The 21824-nt window shown below is 41.4% G+C and overlaps 1 protein-coding gene across 2 annotated transcripts in view; it reads right to left on the minus strand.

Annotated features, from left to right (window-relative positions):
* Positions 1-21824, minus strand: part of ints10 (integrator complex subunit 10) — a 72646-nt gene that overhangs the window by 34105 nt on the left and 16717 nt on the right. For both annotated transcript variants that reach the window (XM_078539464.1, XM_078539456.1), the window contains exons 5-8: positions 17729-17810; positions 16879-17019; positions 15032-15203; positions 13627-13796 (exon numbers count right to left, since the gene is read on the minus strand). In XM_078539464.1, coding sequence (XP_078395590.1) covers positions 13627-13796; positions 15032-15203; positions 16879-17019; positions 17729-17810 — 565 coding nt within the window. The remainder of the gene's footprint in view (positions 1-13626; positions 13797-15031; positions 15204-16878; positions 17020-17728; positions 17811-21824) is intronic.

Genomic DNA, 21824 nt, shown 5'->3' on the forward strand with positions numbered 1-21824 from the left:
GATCAACTCTGGTTCAATGAAGAGCGCAGAAGGGCATGCCAGGAGCAGCACCAGGCATGCCAATCTTCAGCACAGGACTACTTGCGTGCCAAACAGCATAAGCAGCAAGATAAGCATTCCCACAACCAACGGATCAGATCTAAGATCTGCATTCTTGCTACATCCAGTCATGGTGGTGGACAATTAAAAAACTCACTGGAAGAGGAGGCTCCACAAATATCCCCATCCTCAATGATGGGGGAGCCCAGCATATCAGTGCAAAGGATAAGGCATTAGCAACAATCTTCAGCCAGAAATGCTGAGTGGATGATCCATCTCAGCCTCCTCCACAGATCCCCAGCATCACAGGTGCCAGTCTTCAGCCAATTTAATTCACTCGATGCGATATCAAGAAATGGCTGAAGATACTGAATACTGCAAAGGCCATGGGTTCTGACAATATTCCAACAATAGTACTGAAGACTTGTGCTCCAGAACTTGCCGTGCCCCTGGCCGAGCTGTTCCAGTACAGCTACAACACTGACAATCTACCCAGCCTGGATGAGTGCAGCTCCAACAACACTCAAGAAGCTTGACACTGTCCAGGACAAAGCAGCCCGCTTGATTTGCACCGCATCCACAAACATTCACTTCCTCCACCACCACCGCACAGTGGCAGCAGTGTGTACCATCTACAAGTTGCACTACAGGAATTTACCAAGGCTTCTTTGACAGCACCTTCCAAACCCATGACCACTACCATCTAGAAGGGCAAGGGCAGCAGATAGATGGGAACACCACCGCCTGGAAGTTCCCCTCCAAGTTACTCACCATCTTGACTTGGAAATATATCACTGTTCCTTCACTGTCACCGGGTCAAAATCCTGGAACTCTCTTCCTAACAGTACTGTGGGTGTACCTACACCACATGGACTGCAGCGGTTCAAAAAGGCAGCTCACTACCTCCTTCTCAAGGGCAACTAGGGATGGGCTATAAATGCTGGCCCAGCCAGCGAAGCCCACATCCTGTGAACGAATAAAAAAAATGCAGACTGCAGCAGTGCAGGAAGGTGGTTGATTATTACCTTCCCAAGGATAATTAGGGATGGGCAATAAATGCTGACCTTGCCAACACAGCCCACATCCAAAGAACGGATGCCATTTTTTAGGAACAGCATTACCATTTGTTTTCTTCACAGAATATATTGAGTAAGAAATGCTCTGTTAAACATTTATAAAATTAAAATCCAGCACTCTCTTGGATACAGATCATTAACATTAACCATGGCACATAACACTAGAATCTACAGAGCAATGTCTGATATACTGTTCGGAGAGAGTCAGCATTCAAAACAACATAGCAATTCCTCTTAATTCTCTTCAGTGTTGGTTCTTGCCATCTTTCTTGCTAATTGGTCAACTGAATTATACAGGCTTATTTCTCTAGATTTCTCTAAACAGGTTTTTAAAATTGCTAATCATACAAAAATCTGAACAGAAGTGTACACGTTGCAAACAGAAAGGGATGGTTTAATTTGTTAACACAAGTGAAAACAAAGTGATTCCTGAAGTCATTTATCAACATAAAGCTTTCTGGGATTGAACCAACACGAAGAACATCAGCATGGACAGCACTACTGAAGTAGAATTTAAGCTATTCACGTGATACAAGACAAGATCAGTACATACACGTCAAGAACTCAATAATAAATGTCACATAAAATAACCCCAACTTCAAATATGGATAAAGCAAAACAAAGTTTTCAAATGACTTCTCTGACACACCACAGAATCTTATTAAAACATTCACATATAATTACAATTCTTACTTCTAGGACAATGAGAGGCTTGTTACAAAACAAGAATAAATCGAAGGCATCCAGCTGACATCAGAAACGTTTAGAACAAAGACTGACCAATCCTTGGCATTCCAGCCTGCAAATTCTGTGTAATACCCTTTGTAGATCGCCACAATGACGTAGTTGAGAAGCTTTTGCACCCTTGGCGATCCTTTAAGCAATGCCACCGGGAGCAACTTGCTCCAGGTAGGGCCATCCATGGCGGTACGGCCAGGACCAGGTGCCAGGCAAAGTGTGGTCCAAAATGTCCTCAATGGCAGAACACGCAAAGCAACGCTGTGCGTCTCACCCGCTGCGAAAGCGGAAGAGCGCTGCAGCAGCAAGGTAGTCCTGATCATTGTGGTTTGACTTATCACCAAAATCTGACCAAAATTGTGTGTAAAATGATGGCGTCCCCAAGGTCCCCACATTAACCAAAGTCAAGGGCAGGCTTCTACCAGGATTCATTTGCCAAGTCCTGTGGCAATAGAGAACTGGCAATGGAGACAGGGCTGCGAACCTGCAAGTCCCTAGTCAAGAACCTGAACACAGGCGAGTGATGCATGAAGGTTGTTGGACACCTGTGTCGGGACAGAGGTGTCTTTGGGAAGCAGCATCTGTGACAGTCCTCTTCATGATACTCTCCGCTCACCCAAGTGGAAGGGACTAAACATGGTGCCCTAAAAATAAGCTGCCCGACTTTCTCCTGGCTGGGGGAACCGCACCCTGCAGCGCCATCTTTGTGGTCAAAGAGTGAAAACTCTAAATTTTCGTAGTACAGAACTTGAGTATTGCTGAAAAAAGAGACATTTGAAGCTCTTCGTCTTGCACTCATCAGGGTACTTCGCAAGAATACCAATATAAGGGGAAAACAACAATTTATACTGTATGTGAAGAGAGTGCTGATTGGTTGGCAAGTTTGATTGGTAGAGGCGTTGTTATGGAGAATGCACCAGTGATGATTAACTGCCAAGCATTGTTTGAATTTAAACCAGGCAGCTTGACCCTGATTGGTCAAGGCATTGCCCTGAGGAATGAGTCAGTGAATGGCTATCACTTATTTTGTTTAGCTGAAACAGGTGCAATGTGTGTACATGTTCTTTCTGTCTGAAAAGAACAGGGCCCTGTGTATTAATTCCAGTACACACAAATGCGCCGCACTGCATCTTAAATTAGTTGTCAGCGTAATTCTTAGCACACCAAGGATTATTTAGCAAATGTTGTCCAATCGCGGAATCATATATGTTGGACACTGTGTTTTGAGTTTTGCAAGCATGGGCTGGTTGGGTACAGTCTGTACCTTGCCCATTATGAACCGCTGCTGGGACATGCTGTTTGATACGATTCATCAGTCTTTGGGATGTACAGCTTACATAGCTAGCATCACACTGCAATGAAATTCATATACCACATTACTCATTTGTGCGATAGGCAGAACATCTTTTTGGCTTGATAGCAGCATCACGTTAGTGACAATTACCACTCATGTTGCTACTGCATAGTAGCAGTGTGAAACCTGTTGCTCAAACTTTTGAGATACCTTGCCCTTCCAGGGTAATCTGAGGCAGACTAGGCACTTCTCAGGGCCAAAAATGATGGCCTTAGGCCTCTTCATGAGTTTGCATAATGTGCAGCGTGAAATGATCTAGTCAGGGTAGCCATTATCCTGCAGGATGCCTCTGATGCGCCCTATTTTGGCATCAAGCTTGCATGGTGAGCAAATGGCTTGGGCCCTATTTACAATATTGCCAAAAAGGGTAATCTTATAGTTTGTGGAACCATAAGAATTCTAAAGCATATATTGACCAGTGAAGGTAGGCTTGCGGTAGACTGTGGTAGAGAACCCCATGGCAGATTTCTCAACTAGTACGTGAAGGAAGGGAAGTTCATTTCACAGCTCCATTTCAAAGGTGAATTTGAGCACAGGGTGGAGCCCATAAAGACATAAGGAAATTATTACATGCAGCTGCGGATTTAAACATAATAAATGTTTCATCTACATATCAGAATTATGCGAGGGACAGGAGGTTAGATGTCATACCATCGAAGACACATTTCTCACGGAAGCCAACAAAGATATTTGCGAGAGCTGGGCCAAGAGGGGATCCTATGGCAACGCCATCTATTTGGACATACATAGTGTCATTAAAACTAGAACAAGGAAAAATCCTGACACACATTCTCACAAATCTTCTACTTCCTGCGGCTGAGGAAATCCTGCCAGAGACACGGTATGGCTTTAGACCTTCCCGAGGAACCTCTGTCATGGTCTGTGCTGCCAGACAAATCCAAGAAAAATGTTGAGAACAAAACCAGGAACTCTTAATTGTATTCATTGACCTGACCAAAGCATTTGACTCAATAAATTGCGAGGCTCTCTGGATTGTGCTCCAAAGATTTAGATGTCCAAGAAATTTCATCACAATCTTGAAATTGCTACATGATGATATAACTGCAAATGCCTTGAGCAGGAGATCTGAAACAAATGCCTTCAAAATCAGGACTGGATTCAAGCAAGGCCGCATGATAGCCCTATGCTATTTACAATCTGACAGTGGTATTCACCTCAAAGATCAATTGCCCTCTGGTGTCAGTATTAAATACCTCCTACATAGACAACTCTTTAACCTCAGTCGTCTCCTTGTCAAAACTAAACTGACCACCAAAGACATTCATGATCTAAAGTCTGGATGAATGCAGTATCATTGCCTATGACTCCAATGTCTGGAACAGAGACATTGGGAAAAACAAGATAGGAAAGGTCAATGCAAGTGGCACCCTTCTGCTGAGAAAGTGTGCTCAGCATGGCCTCATTATAACAAACACCATTTTCCTCCAGAAGGCAAAATACAAAACCATATGGAGGCATCCTAAATGAAGCATTGGCATCTCCTGGATTATGTCATTGTTCAGGTCAAAGGTCTAGGTGATATCAGATTTGCAAGTCACTGTTAAACTTATCAATTCTGCATATAAGAAATTTGGCCTCTCCTTGAATGTTGCCAAAACAAAACTTACATCATACTGCACCTGGTCAGCCAAATATTCCATCTCCCATATACACTAATGGAAAGACTCTGGAATGTGTTGAGCACTCCCCATACCTTGGCAGCTGCCAAAAATCCATCACTGACGAGGAAATCCAGCACTGGATCAGCTATGCTTGCTCAGCCTTCTACAAACTACGGCAGTGAGTGTTTGGCAACAAAGGCCTCAACAAGTCAACAAAGGTCCTAGTGTACAGGACAGTTGTCATCACCACACTCCTGTACTGCAGTGAGACCTGACTGTGTATCAATGACACATAAGAGGGCTAGAGAAATTCCATCATCAATACCTCTGTCACATCCTCTGGATTCAATGAAAGAACCATCAAACAAATGCTAGTGTCATTCTTGAAGTCAACTGCACAAACATTCAGGCAATACTCCTGCAAAATGAACTCGATGAATGTCCGGCTATGTTCGGATGTCCAAAAAGTGACTCCCCTCCACCAGGTCTTTTTATCTCAACTCTCAAAATGGCCAACATTCCAGGGGAGGACAAAGAAAACACATCAAAGACACTATGAAGCTCTCCTTTAAGCACAGCAGCATTGACATTAATGACTAAAAGGATCTTGCTATCAATTGTTCAAAATGGCAGCAACTTGTCCATCAAGCTACATCATGCTTTAAGGCACATCTCAATGATGAGGCAGAGTTGCAGCAGAGAAGGAAACAAAAGAAAGTAAATCCTGCACTCTGGATCCCAGTACCTCATGGGACATTGTGTCCCATACGCTCAAAGTGGATTGAGAACCAGTCTGTTCAGTCACATGAAGGCCACAGCAGAAACTCGCAACCCTGTGTAGAAGTCATCCTCGAATCAAGAGACTGATGACGATTTTATGTAGTAAATGAAGTACACAATATAGTTTATTCATTTCTGGAAGTTATCTTTGCCAATGTTAGGTGTCATAGCTGACAGAACCAAAGCAGACTTCAATGGTCGAAACCTGTGATTTGGATTGAAATGGTGCCAGATTTTTCACAGCTGTTACAGAGCGAATAGAATACCTTGGCAAGTTATTGCTACCTAAGTGTCAAAGTCTCTGTCACTATATTAAGTTGTCACTTTGCATGTTTTAAAACTTTGCCATGTTTCATAACTGCTTTTGTGGAAGGGTGGCCTCAAATAAATAGGAACTGGGACAATTTCCACTTGCATGCTAAACCAGCAATGTTAGCACTCATTGGCACATTTTCAACAGGTTTACATTGATGCTATCATTCAGTCTCCCAATCTATGAAAGCAGTTTGAGAAGGATTGCTGAATTAATTCTGAATGTTCAAAGCAAGGCTTTTTTTTGTTTGTGAGCAAAAATGTCTTTTCCCTCTCAATAAATATTTGTCCACTTCTCTTCCTAACTCTCTTCAAAGTACCTCTGTCCCTTTCCTTCTCCCCCACCCTCAAATCAAATTTCTCTTGGCTTTGCCTCATGTCAAAAGAGTCTCGCTATCTTTTCTCCAGCTTATTCACAGCCTCCACAACCAGGTCCACAAGACGGTTTTCATAGTTTCCCTTTGCTATTGTGCCCTGGAACTGGAACTCTCCATATCTTCATCTTCAATAGTGAGTCTCGCTTTCTGCCCTTCCCAACATGGGGGAATCTTTTTCTTTTCTCATCCCCTAGTTTGTCGCACTGCTGCAATAGATATAATCAGGAATCTATTCATTAGAAATACTCCACTTATTATTCCACTTCCTCATCCTCTTGACCATTCTTTCATTGGCTCTCTCTTCTTTTACTTCCTTTTGCTCTCATTTCTATCTACTTTCCCTTTTGTTCCCCTTACTCTTCTGTTTTAATTCATTCTTCTGTGTCCTTCTGCAACACTTCTTCCCATTTTCTGCAGCATTTGGGTTGATATATGGTAAAACTGCAAATGCAGAGGGACAAGTGAAAGATGGAAAACGCAAAAATCAGCAAGGTGCAGGCCATTGAAAAGTACTGGGTATCCATGAGGCTCTCTGGGCCATCATCAGTGGCAAAATTATGTTCAACCACAATCTGTAACCTCATTGCTAGGCACTTCCCTCACTCCACCATGACCATCAAGTAAGGAGATCAATCTTAGTTCAATGTGGGTTGTAGAAAAGCATGCCACAACAGCACCAGACATACCTGAAAATGAGATGTCAACTTTGTACAAAACTACATGCATGCTAAACAGTGGAAAAAGTATGCCAAAGACAGGGCTAAGCAATCCTACAACCTGCAGTTCAAATCAAAACTCTGCAGTCCTGCCATATCCAGTTGTGAATGGTGGTGGACAATTAAACAACCAACCAGAGGAGGACACTACGCAAACATTCCCATCCTCAATGATGGGAGATGCCCAGCATGTTGGTGTCAAAGGCAAAGCTGAAGGATTTGTAAATAGCTTCAACCAGAAGTGCCAAGTCGATGATCCATCTCAACCTCCTCCTGAAGTCCTCAGCATCACAGATGCCAGTCTTCAGACAATTAAATTCATTTCCACGTGATAAAAACAAATGGCTGAACATGCTGGATATCGCAAAGGCTTGGGCCCTGACAATATACCAGCTGAAGACCTGTGCTCCAGGACTAGCTGCACCCCTAGTCAAGCTGTTCCAGTACAGCTACAACACTGGCATATACCTGTGGAAAACTACTGATACGTCCTGTCCACAAAAAGCAGGCCAAGTCCAATTCTACCAATTAGCATCGCAACAGTCTACATAAGAACATTAGAATTAGGAGCAGGAGTAGGCCATCCGGCCCCTCAACCCTGTCCTGCCATTCAATAAGATCATGGCTGATCTGCCCCAGGCCTCAACTCCTCTTTCGTGCCAGCTCCTCACAACCCTCAACTCCCCGATATTTCAAATATTTATCTACCTCCTCTTTAAATACTTTCAGTGATCTAGCCTCCACAACTCTCTGGGGTAGAGAATTCCAGACATTCACTACCCACAGAGAAGAAATTCCTTCGCATCTCAGTTTTAAATGGGTGTGCCCTTATTCTGTAGTTATGTTCCCTAGTTCAAGGTTCCCTCACTAGTGGAAACATCTTCTCAACATCTACCCTGTCAAGCCCCCTCAGAATCTTCCACGTTTCAATAAGATCATCCCTTATTCTTCTAAACTCCAGCGAAAAAAAGGCCTAACCTGTTTAGCCGTTCTTGATCAGTCAACCCTTTCATCCCTGGGATCAGCCTAGTGAATCTCTTTTGAACTGCCTCCAATGCCAGTATATCCTTTCTTAAATGCAGGGACCAAAGCTGTACACAGTACTCCAGGTGCTGCCTCACCAACACCCTGTACAGTTGTAACAAGACTTCCCTATTTTTAAACTCCAACCCCCTAGCAATACTGGCCTAAATCATTTGCCTTCTTAATTACTTGCTGCACCTGCATGTTAACTTTTTGTGTTTCATGCACAAGAACACCCAGATCCCTCTGTGTTGTACTTTTTTGGAGTGTCTCGCCATTTAAATAATAGTCTGCCTTTTCATTTTTCCTACCAAAATGCATAACCTCATACTTTCCTCCATTAAACTCCTCTGCCAAGTTTTTGCCCACTCACTCAACCTGTCTAAATCCCCTTGCAGATTCCTTATGTCATCATCAGCACGTGCCCTCACACCTTTTTTTGTTATCATCAGTAAATTTCGATACATTACACTCTGCCCCCTTCAAGTCATTAATATAGATAATAAATAATTGAGGCCCTAGGATTGATACTTGTGGCACTCCACTAGCTACGTCTTTCCAACCTGAAAAAAACCCATTAATCTCAACACTCTGTCTTCTATATGTTAACCAATCCTCAATCCATGCTAATACATTACCCCTAATATGATGAGCTCCTCTCTTGTGCAATAAGCTTTTTATGTGGCACCTTATCGAATGCCTTCTGGAAATCCAAATACACTACATCTACCGGTTCCCCTTTATCAATTCTGCTTGTTGTATCCTCAAAGAGCTGTAGCAAATTTGTCAAACATGATTTTCCTTTCACAAAACCACGTCGACTGATTGCGTTAAGCTTCTCTAAATGTCCTGCTATTTCTTCCTTAATAATGGACTCTAGCATTTTCCCAACTACAGATGTTAGGCTGACTGGCCTATAGTTTCTTGCTTTTTGTCTCCCTTCCTTCTTGAACAGGGACATCACATTAGTGGTTTTCCAATCTGCTGGGACCCTCCCAGAACCTAGTGAGTTCTGGAATATTTCGACCAATGCCTCCACTATCACTGCAGCCACTTCCTTTAAAACCCTTGGATACAGGCCATCAGGTTCTGGCGGCTTGTCTGCCTTTAGTTCCATTAGTTTGTCAAATACTTTGTCCCTCGTGATAGAGATTGTTACAAGATCTTTCCTTCCATTAGCTCCTTCCTTATCTAATATCTTTGGAATGTTTATAGTGTCCTCCACCGTGAAGGCCGATGCAAAATATTGGTTTAGATTATGTGCCATTTCCCTGTTTCCCATTATCAGTTCTCCAGTTACATCCTCCTCACTTTAGCTACTCTCCTTTTTATATACCCGTAGAAGCTCTTGCTGTTTGTTTTTATATTTCTTGCCAATTTACTTTCATAATCAATTTTCTCCCTTTTTATTAGCTTTTTAGTCATCCGCTGCTGGCTCCTAAAAAATTCCCAATCCTCTGGCCTACCACTAGTTTTCGCTGCTTTATATGCCTTAGTTTTTGATTGGATATTCTCCTCGACTGCCTTTGTTAGCCTTGAGTGGTACATCCTTCTCATCAAGTCCTTCTTTTTGACAGGGATAAATCTTTGCTGAGCATTATGAAATATCTGCTTAAATGTCTGCCACTGCTCATCCCACTGACCTTCCCCTTAGTCTATTTTCCCAGCCCGCTTTAGACAACTCTTTCTTCATAGCTCTGTAATTGCCCTTATTTAAGTTGAGGACATTGGTTTGAGACCACAGTTGCTCGCCCTCAAACTGAATTTGAAATTTTACCATGTTGTGATCGCAACCCCCTAGAAGATCCTTAACTTCGAGATGTCTTATTAATCCTACCTCATTACACATTACTAGATCTAAAATAGCCTGTTCCCGGGTAGGCTCTGCAACATATTGCTCTAAGAAACAATCCCTGATGCACTCTACAAATTCGTCTTCGATGTTACCCCCTGCGAATCTGATCTGTCCAGTCAATATGCAGATTAAAGTCACCCATGACAATTGTAGCGCCCTTCTTACATGCCTCCATTATTTCCCGATTTATACTTCATCCTACAGTGAGGCAACTCTTCGGAGGCCTATAGGCAACTCCCACCCGTGGCTTCTTGCCCTTGCTATTGCTTATTTCTACCCAAACTGATTCCACATCACGATCTAAGGCACCTATATCACTACTCACCACTGCACTGATACCTTCCTTTATTAACAAAGCTACCCCATCTCCTTTTCCTTTTTGCCTATTTTTCCGGAACATCGAATACCCTTGAATATTGAGTCCCCAGTCTTCGTCACCTGCAACCATGTCTCTGTAATAGCTATCAAGTCATATCCATATATTTCTATTTGTGCCATCAACTCATCTATCTTCTTACAAACGCTGCATGCATTCAGATAAAGAGCCTTAAGCTTTGACTTTTTACAGTTATTACTCATTCTGGTTCTAATTTCTGCTGTACTCTTCTGCTTATATTTTCTGCCCCTTCCTGTCACACTTTGATTATCGTTCACCTCTTCACTACCCTGCACCTCTGCTCTCTCATTTCTTTTTGATTTTTTAAACTTCCCTTCAATTTTAAAGTCCTATCTACAACCCTAGTTATATGATTCTCCAGGACACTGGGCCCAGCATGGTTCAAATGAAAGCAAAATACTGTAGATGCTGGAATTCTGAAACAAAAACAGAAAATGAAGAAGTTTTCCAGCATTTTCTGTTTGTGTTATGGTTCAAATGAAGCCTGTCCTAACGAAACAGCTCTCTCCTTCCCTAGTACTGGTGCCAGTGCCCCACGAATCGGAACCCATTTCTCTCACACCAATCTTTGAGCCACGCATTTACCTCTCTAATCTTATTTATCCTATGCCAATTACCCTACGTGGCTCAGGTACCAATCCGGAAATTATTACCTTTGTCGTTCTGCTTTTTAATTTAGCCCCTAGCTGCTCATAGTCCCTCAGCAGAACCTCTTTCCTAGTCCTACCTATGTCGTTGGTACCTACGTGGACCACGACAACTGGATCCTTCCCCTCCCACTCCAAGTTCCTCTCCAACCCAGAAGAGATGTCCTAACCTTGGCACAAGGTTGGCAACACAGCCTTCGGGACTCTTGTCTTTGCTGCAGAGAACAGTGTTTATTCCCCTAACTATACTATCCCCTATTACTGCTACATTTCTCTTTTCTCCCCCTACTTGAAAGGTGCTCTGTACCACGGTGCTGTGGTCAGTTTGCTCAACCTCCTTGCAGTCTGTACCCTCATCCACACCGGGGACAAGAACCTCGCACCTATTGGACAAAGGCACCAGCTGAGGCTCCTCCAAATTTAAATTCTGGATCCCCATACCTGCCTCACTCACAATCACACCTGCCTGTCCCTGACCACAGACCAAATTTGATGTAATTTATCAAGGGGGTGTAACTACCTCCTGAAACAGTGTCCAGGTAACTCTCCACCTCCCTGATATGCCGCAGTATCTGCAGCTTGGACTCCAGCTCATCAACTCTGAGCCGAAGTTCCTCGAGCAGTCGACATTTACTGCAGATATGGTCACCGTGGATCGCACCAACATCCACCAGTCCCACATACTACAGCTGCAACACATCGATTGCCCAGCCATCTCTATTCTATTTAATCAATTAATTTGGATATTAAATATTTTAAGTGAATAGATGCAGGAAGGATGTTCCCGATGGTGGGGGAGTCCAGAACCGGGGGTCACAGTCTGACGATACGGGGTAGACTATTTAGGACTGAGATGAGGAGAAATTTCTTCACCCAGAGAGTGGTGAGCCTGTGGAATTTGCTACCACAGAAAGTAGTTGAGGCCAAAACATTGTATGTTTTCAAGAAGGAGTTAGGTATAACTCTTGGGGCGAAAGGGATCAAAGGATACGGGAATAAAGCTGGAGCAGGCTTACTGAGTTGGATGATCAGCCATGTTCATAATGAATGGCGGAGCAGGCTCGAAGGGCCGAATGGCCTACTCCTGCTCCTATTTTCTATGTTTCTATGTTTAACTGTACTCTTCAGCTGTAAATAACATCTGATTCAAACCACTTGGCCAATCAAAAGAGACAGGGAAGAGGTACCCACCAATCACCTACCTGTTTTCCTGTGATGTCAAACACTGGCTCTGACAGGTAGAAACAAGTGGAAGGGACTCTCTGCCGCCAGTTTTTATCTCCCACTGCCGCTGTCCTTCTCACACAGGTCTGCTCTCCGTGTGCTCCCGGCTCTCCTTTCCCTGCTTTAAACTGTAAAAATCCCAGCTCTCCTCTCGCTGCTTTAAACTGTAAAAATCCCGGTTCCCTTCTCGCTGCTTTAAACTGTAAAAATCCCGGCTCTCCTCTCACTGCCTTAAATTGTAAAAATCCCGGCTCTCCTCTCACTGCCTTAAATTGTAAAAATCCCGGCTCTCCTCTCGCTACTTTAAACTGTAAAAATCCCGGCGCTCTTCTCGCTGTTTTAAACTGTCTACTCTCAATCATCAGCAAAGCAAAGGAAAGCGCTGTCAAGAATGTCAAGCAGAACTTACCAATAACCTGCTCACTGATGCTCAGCTTGGATTCTGCCTCGGCCACTCAGCTCAAGACCACATTAGTCTTGGACCAAACATGAATAAAAGAGCTGAATTCCAGAGGTGAGGTGAGAATGACTGCCCTTGACAACAAACAGCATCCAACCGAGTGTTGTATCAAGGATCCCTAGCAAAACTGAAGTCAATGGGAATCGGGGTAAAACCGTCCACTGTTCAGAGTCATACCTAACACAAAGGAAGATGATTGCGGTTGTTGAAGGCCGATCATCGCTGCCCTAGGACATGGCTGCTAGAGTTCCTCAGGGTAGTGTCCTAGGCTCAACCATCTTCAGCTGCTTCAATGACCTTCCCTCCATCATACGGTCAGAAGTGGGAATGTTCACTGATGACTGCAGTGCTCAGTACCATTCGTGACTTCCCAGATACTGAAGTAGTCCTGTCCATATGCAGTAAGACCTGGGCAACATTTTGGCTTGAGGTGACAAGGGGCAAATAACATTCGCACCACACAAGTGCCAGGCAATGACCATCTTCAACAAGAGAGAAACTAACCATCTCTGCTTGACTTTCAACAGCATTACCACCTCTGAATCCCCCACTATCAACATCCTGGAGGGTTACCATTGACCAGAAACTGAACTGGACCAGCCATATAAATACTATGGCTACAAGAGCAGGTCAGAAGCTGGGAATTCTGCTGAGAGTAATTCATGTCCTGCCTACCCAAAGCCTGTCCACCATCTTCAGGTTATGTCAGGAGCGTGCGAGAATACCCCTCCATTCACCTGAAAGAGTGCAGCTCCAACAACTCTAGGCTCCGCACACTCCTGGGCAATAAATGCTGGCCTAGCCAGCGACACCCACATCCCATGAAAGAATTTTTAAAAACGTATGTTCTCTCATATGGCGCGATTTCGAGTTTTCCTTATTCTCCTTCCTGCATTTTCATACAGGTGAAAATTAATTGTAAAATATGGAAATTTCTTTGGATACAAGAGTTCTGATTTTGGTCTACCTGAGACAACGTTATTTTCCTAAGAATCCCTGAACTAACCTTGAAATAGAGATGGCTGGATACTGCCGACATATTGGAATGCATTCTTGAAGAAAACCAGTAATGTAGAATAAACAACTTGATGTTTATACTTCCTATGGCCTTCATCGTCAAAGTTGTTTATATACCTGCATAAATCTTTCATCCTATGCAGAATTTCACCACAATTCCTGAAAGATAAATTTGACAGGTAATCTAGAACTCAAGGATGAGTGAAATATGTGAAAAAAAACCGTTAAAAAACCCTCAATATTACATTGAACCATGGATTTAGATTTCAAGCTGCAATACAGTTTAAATCGGTTGTTAAGAAATGTTTGTTCATGTTATACCTATACATTTTGAATAGTCAGCACAAGAAGAATGAAAGCATTGCAATAACAATACTACGTATGGGCTGATTCTGAATTACAGGATCAATCTTTTCTCTAGTTCACTTTTAATCTTTGTATTTATAGGATCAGTGCTTCAACCCAACCAAAACTTTTTTTATATAAATTGAGAAGCTAAGGCACAGGAAAGTATCAATGTTTCATATATCATGAGGGAAAAAAATAAGGATTAGTTAAAGTAGGTTACTGAAACTTCAAGGGAGGAAGAAAATGCTGAAGAGAGGTAAGGGTTCAATAGCTTTGAGAATATGCATTGAGTCTTGATGTCAACACAATAAGAATTACAAGCAGGATAAGCATGTAGATTGAAATATATACAGCTTGAGGAACAAGAAAGTTCAGAGGAGCAATGAATATAGAAACACTGCCAAAATGTCAGGTTGCAAGCATTTTTTCTTTGCAGTTAGGTGGATTTTCATAATATACTAGTGAGAGATCTGATCTGAATTTTTACCAATCTTAACTCAGGATTATTTCAAAAAAGTATTCAGTGTCTTCAACTTCTAATAAGATCGGGCAACTTGATTCTCAACAAAGGATGATGAGAATAATATGTTGCTTGATTCTATACAGTTTATTCAAACATACTAACATTGGATCATGTAAATAGTTGATATTAATTTATTCATTATTTTCTCAAGGCCATTTTGCCAGTCCTATACTGATTGGAGGAAGGAGGGTAGAAAAAAGAAGGGAAACTATCCCAGGGGATCTTCTTTCATAGTATTCAAGTGTGCTTGGCTCAGAGTAGCTATAAACTGTATCCATGGAGATGTCTGTGCATTGGACACACCTACTTAAACAACGTTGGATGGCAGCCTGGAAACAGTTAGCTTGCAAAATGGTTAAAAACTTTGTATTAGATCATTTAAAGAACTCTCCCCACCCACTGGCCCCACAGGAAAAAGGATAAAAAGAACTCCTCAGATTATAATAGCGTGTAATTTGGTAGAGTTTTCTACAATGCTTATCCCAGAAAGCAGTGGACCAAAATGGTCAATCAGAATTCTAACCTGTTTGCTTTGTCCATTTGCCACTCACACCTCATTGCCACAATAGACATGATTTCAAACAATCTGTCCCATGGTTCCATTATCAACGATGACTTCTCAGTCAGTCCTTCGATGATATATTTCTGAGTGCTTCGTTTGGTGGGTGACTTTATATCAGCTGTTTCTTGGGAACCTAGCAGAAGATAGGAGTTAATTAATTTTTGTGTTAAATGGTTAAAACACAAACAGACCAAAAGCAACCTTTCCATCCACTGCAGATCGATCTTTTAATTTCCTTAGCCTAATTCTGAAAAATCCATCCATTCAGATCTTATACAAGGAGCCAATGCATATTTCAAAGTCAAATATTCTCCATCAAAACATTTCTGACAGGTCCAATTTACTAGACAAAATATTGGAACTAATTTACTTTTTAAATTCAAGACTATAAACGGTCCTCAGAATTTGCCAATTCTGATCGATCGCAAGTCTTAAAACTAAAGGATATGCTCCTTACAGATTAAGTAATTTGTACTAACATACATGATTGAAGTGTTCCTTCTTCTCCCCACCCCAAATGTCTCCAAATATATGACACTGATCAATAATTTTTCTACATTACAGGTAACATTTAATTACTCAAGAAATGCAACACTAGCTTAAAAAGGGATGATGAAATCAAACTCTGACTACTCCAGGGAGTAGCTGGCACCAGGATTCCACGTAAGAAGTAACTTCTGAATCAAGCAGTGCTGTTAGTGAGCTACAGTGAGCATAAATCAGGTACTTTCCCCAGTGATAGTGAGAAATGACAGGAACGGCAAAATTTCCTGCCAAATGACAGTCTCTGCATGAGCAGAGGAAAATTGTACATACAGGCATAGTGCCAGGTCGCACCTACTTCTCTCACAGCAATCTTCCAAAATATGAACTTAAATATGGGTAGGGATGCTTTAATAAGGTGATAATGAAGTAACATTATGTGTCACATAAATCTCATTAAGGCCATAGGGAAGGAAATTTGCCATCCTTACCTGTTTTGGCCTACATGTGACTCCAGACCCACAGTAATGTGGTTGACTCTTAAATGTCCTCTAAACAAGGGCAATTAGGGATGGGCAATAAATGCTGGCCTAGCCAGCAACACCCACATCCCATGAAGGAATTTTTTTAAAATACTGAATATAAAGAAGGACTGTACAAAACAGAACATAAGTGTTCCCAGGTATATTAGAACATAATCCTAACTTGATATGGGTAATGAGGTGAATCAGAGTCCTAGTCATTTACGGCACTGGTGGAGGCCATTCGGCCCATCAAGTCAATGGATAGACCATTGAAGACACCACAATGGGTAGATCACTGTCAGTTTCTCTAAGCCAGCAAACCATTTGTATTTTTCATGGTTGCCAGTCCCTTTAATCTGATGTAAATGCTATTGCCCACCAATTCACGAGCCTGACTGGGAAACATAGACATGACTAGTCATGAAGCAGATCGAAATCCCTCGTCTTCCAAAATGTAAAGTCTCACCAGTAGTCGCTCTAAGCGACTTCAGTAATATTTCCTAGCAGTCAGCTATGGGATAAAGCAAAGGCCTAGGAATAGTGCTCCAGCCTATCTTTTTTTGATGAGGAAGATGTTTGGAACAAGGAGACATAAATGAAGGGAAGCAAAATAAAAAAGTCTAACTTTGCAAAAATAAAACTATATCGGACGTGCTGGAAAAATTCTACTTACACAGGTTTATGCAACTGATCATTAATAAACTATATTATTAAAAGATTACTTTCTAACAGCAATAAAAGCAATTCTTTCTCTTATTACTGGTCCAGTGACTGGGCTCTTAGAAGAATGCATTGCATTACCTTGATGCTGATTTTCCAAAGAAGGAGATCTGGTAACGTAACCAATATAAAACTCTGCTGCCTTGTGGAGATACTGATACAACAGATTGGCAGGTAATCTCACATCAGGGTTATTAATAATTAGAGGTAGGACGTCACATACTGCAGATACAAAAGTGCATTGTGTTATTGAAAAATTTAAATTACGACAGGAAAAAGATGTCTCATATGTCATATGGCACTACAGTTAATTCCAGACAAACTGTTAAATTAGACACTGACCCTCCTTCAAAAAGGAGAGCAGTTTTAGCTCTTTAGTTTTATTGATGCCTTTTTATGTTAAAGAAGAAAAAAAAAATGAAGGAGTATTTTTTGGAAGCCAATGATGGACCCCAATTCTTGAATTATAACACAATATCACTGCAAGAATGACAAATAGACACAAGGGATTTTGCTAGATATTCAAATAGTACAGGGAGCAGCAGCCACCCAGCACCTCTCCAAACTAAACATTTCTCATATGTCCACTTAGATGAATATCAGCAAACTGTACATCAACAAGGGCATCACATCTGAGCCTGACCAATATCCACACACATGCACACTGCATTGTAAGTAGCAATGAGAAATAGAACCCTGCTTCATTATTCTCCTGCCTAGCCTAGGAGCATTAAGATGCACTGCAGAACTGCTCTGGTTGTGATTAACTTAGTACAAGCCAGTGATAAAGACTGGGATTTTACAATTCTAGATAACTCAGAACTACACCATATGGTGCATTTACCAATACATTCATCAGCAAGTTCCAACTCAAAGCAATCCAGGAACTATTACAAACTCATATTTTCATAAAGACTTTTTACTTTCTTACCAAATAACTTTCTAAAACAGTTGACAGGCGAGTCTTGATCATCAAGGTTTTCAGCTTCCAATAACGTTTCACCAAGACTGACCTAATTTATGGAACAAAATAAACATACCCAAAATATTCATCACCATCAACTCATTCATAGTCAAAAATCTTTCCAAGTTTTCAAAACCTCCATTGTTAAAAGACTTGCATTTAGCACACATTGCATTTCAAGCCCTCAGTGTCACACATGCAAAGGTCACAGTAAACTGCACAATTATCTATAATGATAAAGGAGACCATTTGCCCCATCTAGCTCATCCTTTTATAGAAATCCATGGCCCCCTCCCCCATCACAATGTCCAACCACTTCTTAAATACTTCTACCACACTTCCCAGAAAATTATTCTACAAATCAATCACTATGAGGTAAATGCTTCCTGACATCAGTCCTGAACTTACCTTTCAACAGGATGCTCTAAGGTTCTTTGTTTAGCAGTCATGGTGAAACATGAAGTGTGCCAGATTAGCCTTTTCTATTTCACTTAGTCTCTTAAATGTATATTCTTCTTTAAGGTGTCCTTCTTATTCAACCCCTTTGAAGACTGAAGAATCTAAGTTTTTCCTAACAAGTGCTTGATTGTTGGATTCTTCTATGAACCAATCACTGTTAAGTAAACATTAACTGCCTGAAAGAATGGTTAACAATGTGGCTGACTCCATTTTGAATGGAACCTATCACTGGGTGTGCAAATGTTAGGCTCTTTTTAACATGGAATGATATTTTTAATATGAAAACTAGAGTCCTATGACCCCCAACTGCCAATTTAGATCAGAATTAGCCAAGGCCTATCCCATGTACACTCCAGCCAGCTCCATGGACAATGGAACAGAAGAAGCTCAGCAATGGTTAAGTGTTGAATTATTTTTGTGAGCCCCAGAGGTACAGTAGTGCTCATGACTTCCACCTGGCCCTGCAACTTTCATTGATAACCCAACCTGATCTTGCAACCTCAATCCAGCGAGTTGTATTAGGGCACCTGATAAGCATCTCTCAGCTTGTCTGTGAAACTTAAATGGGGCTCTGGCTTCAAGTGGTAGGGGCTTCTTCTTTGCTGGAACAAGAGGCCAACCAATGTGCTCCACCAGCTGGTCGTCCATAAGTCAAAATCAATTCCCTTGTCTCATGTTCTGTTTCTATGCCTCTCTTTCTCTTCTAACCATGTATATATTGTTCGTCTCTCATGCTCTAGTCTGTTCTTTTCTATTTCTTTCTGTTGTTCTCTTTCTTCTATCAATTTAATTGGATGTCGTGGCATGGAAGGAGATACTACAAGCTGGCAAGGTGCATTTTGTTATGCCACTTCCCTCAGCATCTCATACTTCTACACTGTTTTGTGTTGCTTCTCCTCTTCATGTCGCGTTACTTCCTTTCCCACTATCTACTCACAGCTATAGTGTCTATGCCCTTTTCCCACTGCACTAATCCCTCATTCGCTACGTAACCACTAACCCTTACACTAACATCAGCTTTCACGTATTCTCTATAATCTGAAGTCACCTTCTCCCCACCTCTTAAACTTCCGTGTGTTCCATCCCCTTCACCTGTTACCACCATTTCAATCTAGTCACTTGACCCAAAATCATTAAACCCTATTGCCCTCCCACATCTCGTTGCCTATTCTACCTTGCTTTCATCCCCACAGCCCCTCTGCATGTAACTCTTCTTCATTCTGGCTCACAGTGCCATACACCTACAACCTCGAATCACTTCCCTCCATAATGCTCATCTGAAAAGCACATTCCACAGAATGGTTACGGCACAGGAGGCTATTTCTCATGTTCTTGCCAGCTCTCTACAGAAGCAACTCTTTCCATCACACTCCCCTGTCCTTTCACCATAGCTCCACAAATTTCTCTCAATTGAATCTGCTTCCACCACACTCTCAGGTAGTACATTCCAGATCTTAACCACTCACTGGGTAAAAAAAAAAATCCTCATGTTGCTGACAGTTCTTTTACCATTCATTTTAAATCTGTGTCTTGACCTTTGTGCCAAAGGGAACAGTTTCTCTCTCTATTCTATGTAGACCCCTCACGATCTTGAGCATCTCTTTCAAATCTTCTCTTAACCTTCTCTTTTCTAAGGAGAACAGCCTCTCCAATATATATGTATGTAACTGAAGTCCCTTATGCTTGGAAGCATTCTTGTAAATCATTCTTGTAAATCTTCACACCCTTCCCAAAGTGTGGTGTTTAGAATTGGATGCAATACGCCAGTTGAGGCCAAACCAGTATTTTAAAAAGGTTCAACATTACTTCCTTGCTTCTGTACTCTATGTCTTTAATTCGAAAACCCAAGATCCTATATGCCTGTTTAACCACTTTTCACTCTTGTTCATGGGTTTCACAGAACAGAGTAGCCAGCAATTCATTTTTAAAGTGTTTAAACTGCCTAAATAGAATATAATAGAAATAGAATACCATGTTCCATTTATGTGCACTGTTATAAATATTTTAATAAATATAAAGCATTTTGGTTTCCCAGTGCAGAGACACCTGGAGATGAGGGACAGAGACACTGGATTGTGTAGAGAGTTGGGGTTGTGGGGTAGAGGAGAGGGGACGAGGGGGAAACCAGACATAAAGCTGACAGGAGTGGAACCGACATTTTGGGGCTACTTAAAATTGGTAACAGAAGCAGGAGAGGAGCAAGATGCACCAAAATTTTTAGGGTTGGAGATATAAGACATTTTAAAAAAGCAGCAAGAAAAAAAATGTAGTCGGAAGGAATTCAGGCAACAGATATAGTCCACAGTATATTAAAAACAGCAAGATTTTAAAGGTACTGTAGTTATAGGTGGCATTATGGACATAATATGGGTAATTAACAAAAATGGGGGCAACCTAACGTTACAAAACAGCTCCAAAACAAACCTGTAAAAAGAGTCAGGTTTTTGCTGAAAACAGTTAAGATTGTAACTTCCTGAAAACATCAAACTGGGAAGACAGTACAGTTAAGCAATCTGTGCTGTCTGGTTTTCACAGTCATCAATTTAAAGCCCAATTGTCAGAGAATTTTGTAAAGAAATTTGTGCAGAGCAGTAGTAATGTAGAATTGAAATACTGAGCACAGAAGATGAAACTGTGGCTCACAGTAAATCATCAGTAACCACCACCCCTCATGTGAAATCCCTTAAGTCCCCTCCTCTGTACCCAACAAACTGAGCAGTAATTCTCGGATCACAAACTTCCGTTCACCCCTCTCCTATCCCCATGAAAGCAAATCTAGGGAGAAGATCAAAAATCCTGCCCGTTCTCGGATCTCCTGCTTACAACGATAGACCAGAAAACAAATCCAATTCAACCCCTCCCAACAAAATTACTGAAATTGAAGCATCTTTTTCATATTGTATTGTACCCCCTCTAAATCCTTGCTGTAGTGTGGGACTCAATACTTTATATTACTCCAACTAAGGCCTTATTAATTTTTATATAAGCTCATCATTATCTCTTAGCTTTTAGTTTTCTTACTATGTGATAACACCAAGAATTCACTTATCTCTTCTGCAGCCTTATTAATCCGATGTGCTACCTTTATAGTTCTGTAACAGGTACCCTCAAATTAATTTGCTCTTTCACATTATTGATCCTACTTCCATTTTGAGTATAATTACTGCTATTTCTTTTTACTAAGATATATCACTTCACAATTAGAATTTCTGTCTCTGCTGTATTTATAAGAGCAGAGGACATGTGAGCAAATAGAAGGGAAACAATAATGCCACCTAATGTCAGGATGTCTGCAATTACAACATGACAGTCAAATGTCAAAATGGGTTCTTGCCATTATGTTCTCATAGAAAACTGTGACTTAAAATTCATGACACAGAAACAAGTTTCATATGCACAGAGAATGCACACTGGTCACAAGAGTCTTAACGTAGTTATAAAATCTTTATGGATTAAGGGTGCAGCTACAAAAATAACACAGCAACTTTAAGTGCAGACACTAATTAGACACATTAGAATGTCTATTTTTAGCATCACAAGCCTTTGCTTCTTTTATTACTTGGATTTTTTTATTTCAATAATTCACACGAAGGTCGTCTGCTCT

The sequence above is a fragment of the Cetorhinus maximus genome, chromosome 1 (assembly GCF_964194155.1).
Source record: "Cetorhinus maximus chromosome 1, sCetMax3.hap1.1, whole genome shotgun sequence".
Classification (NCBI taxonomy): Eukaryota; Metazoa; Chordata; class Chondrichthyes; order Lamniformes; family Cetorhinidae; genus Cetorhinus; species Cetorhinus maximus.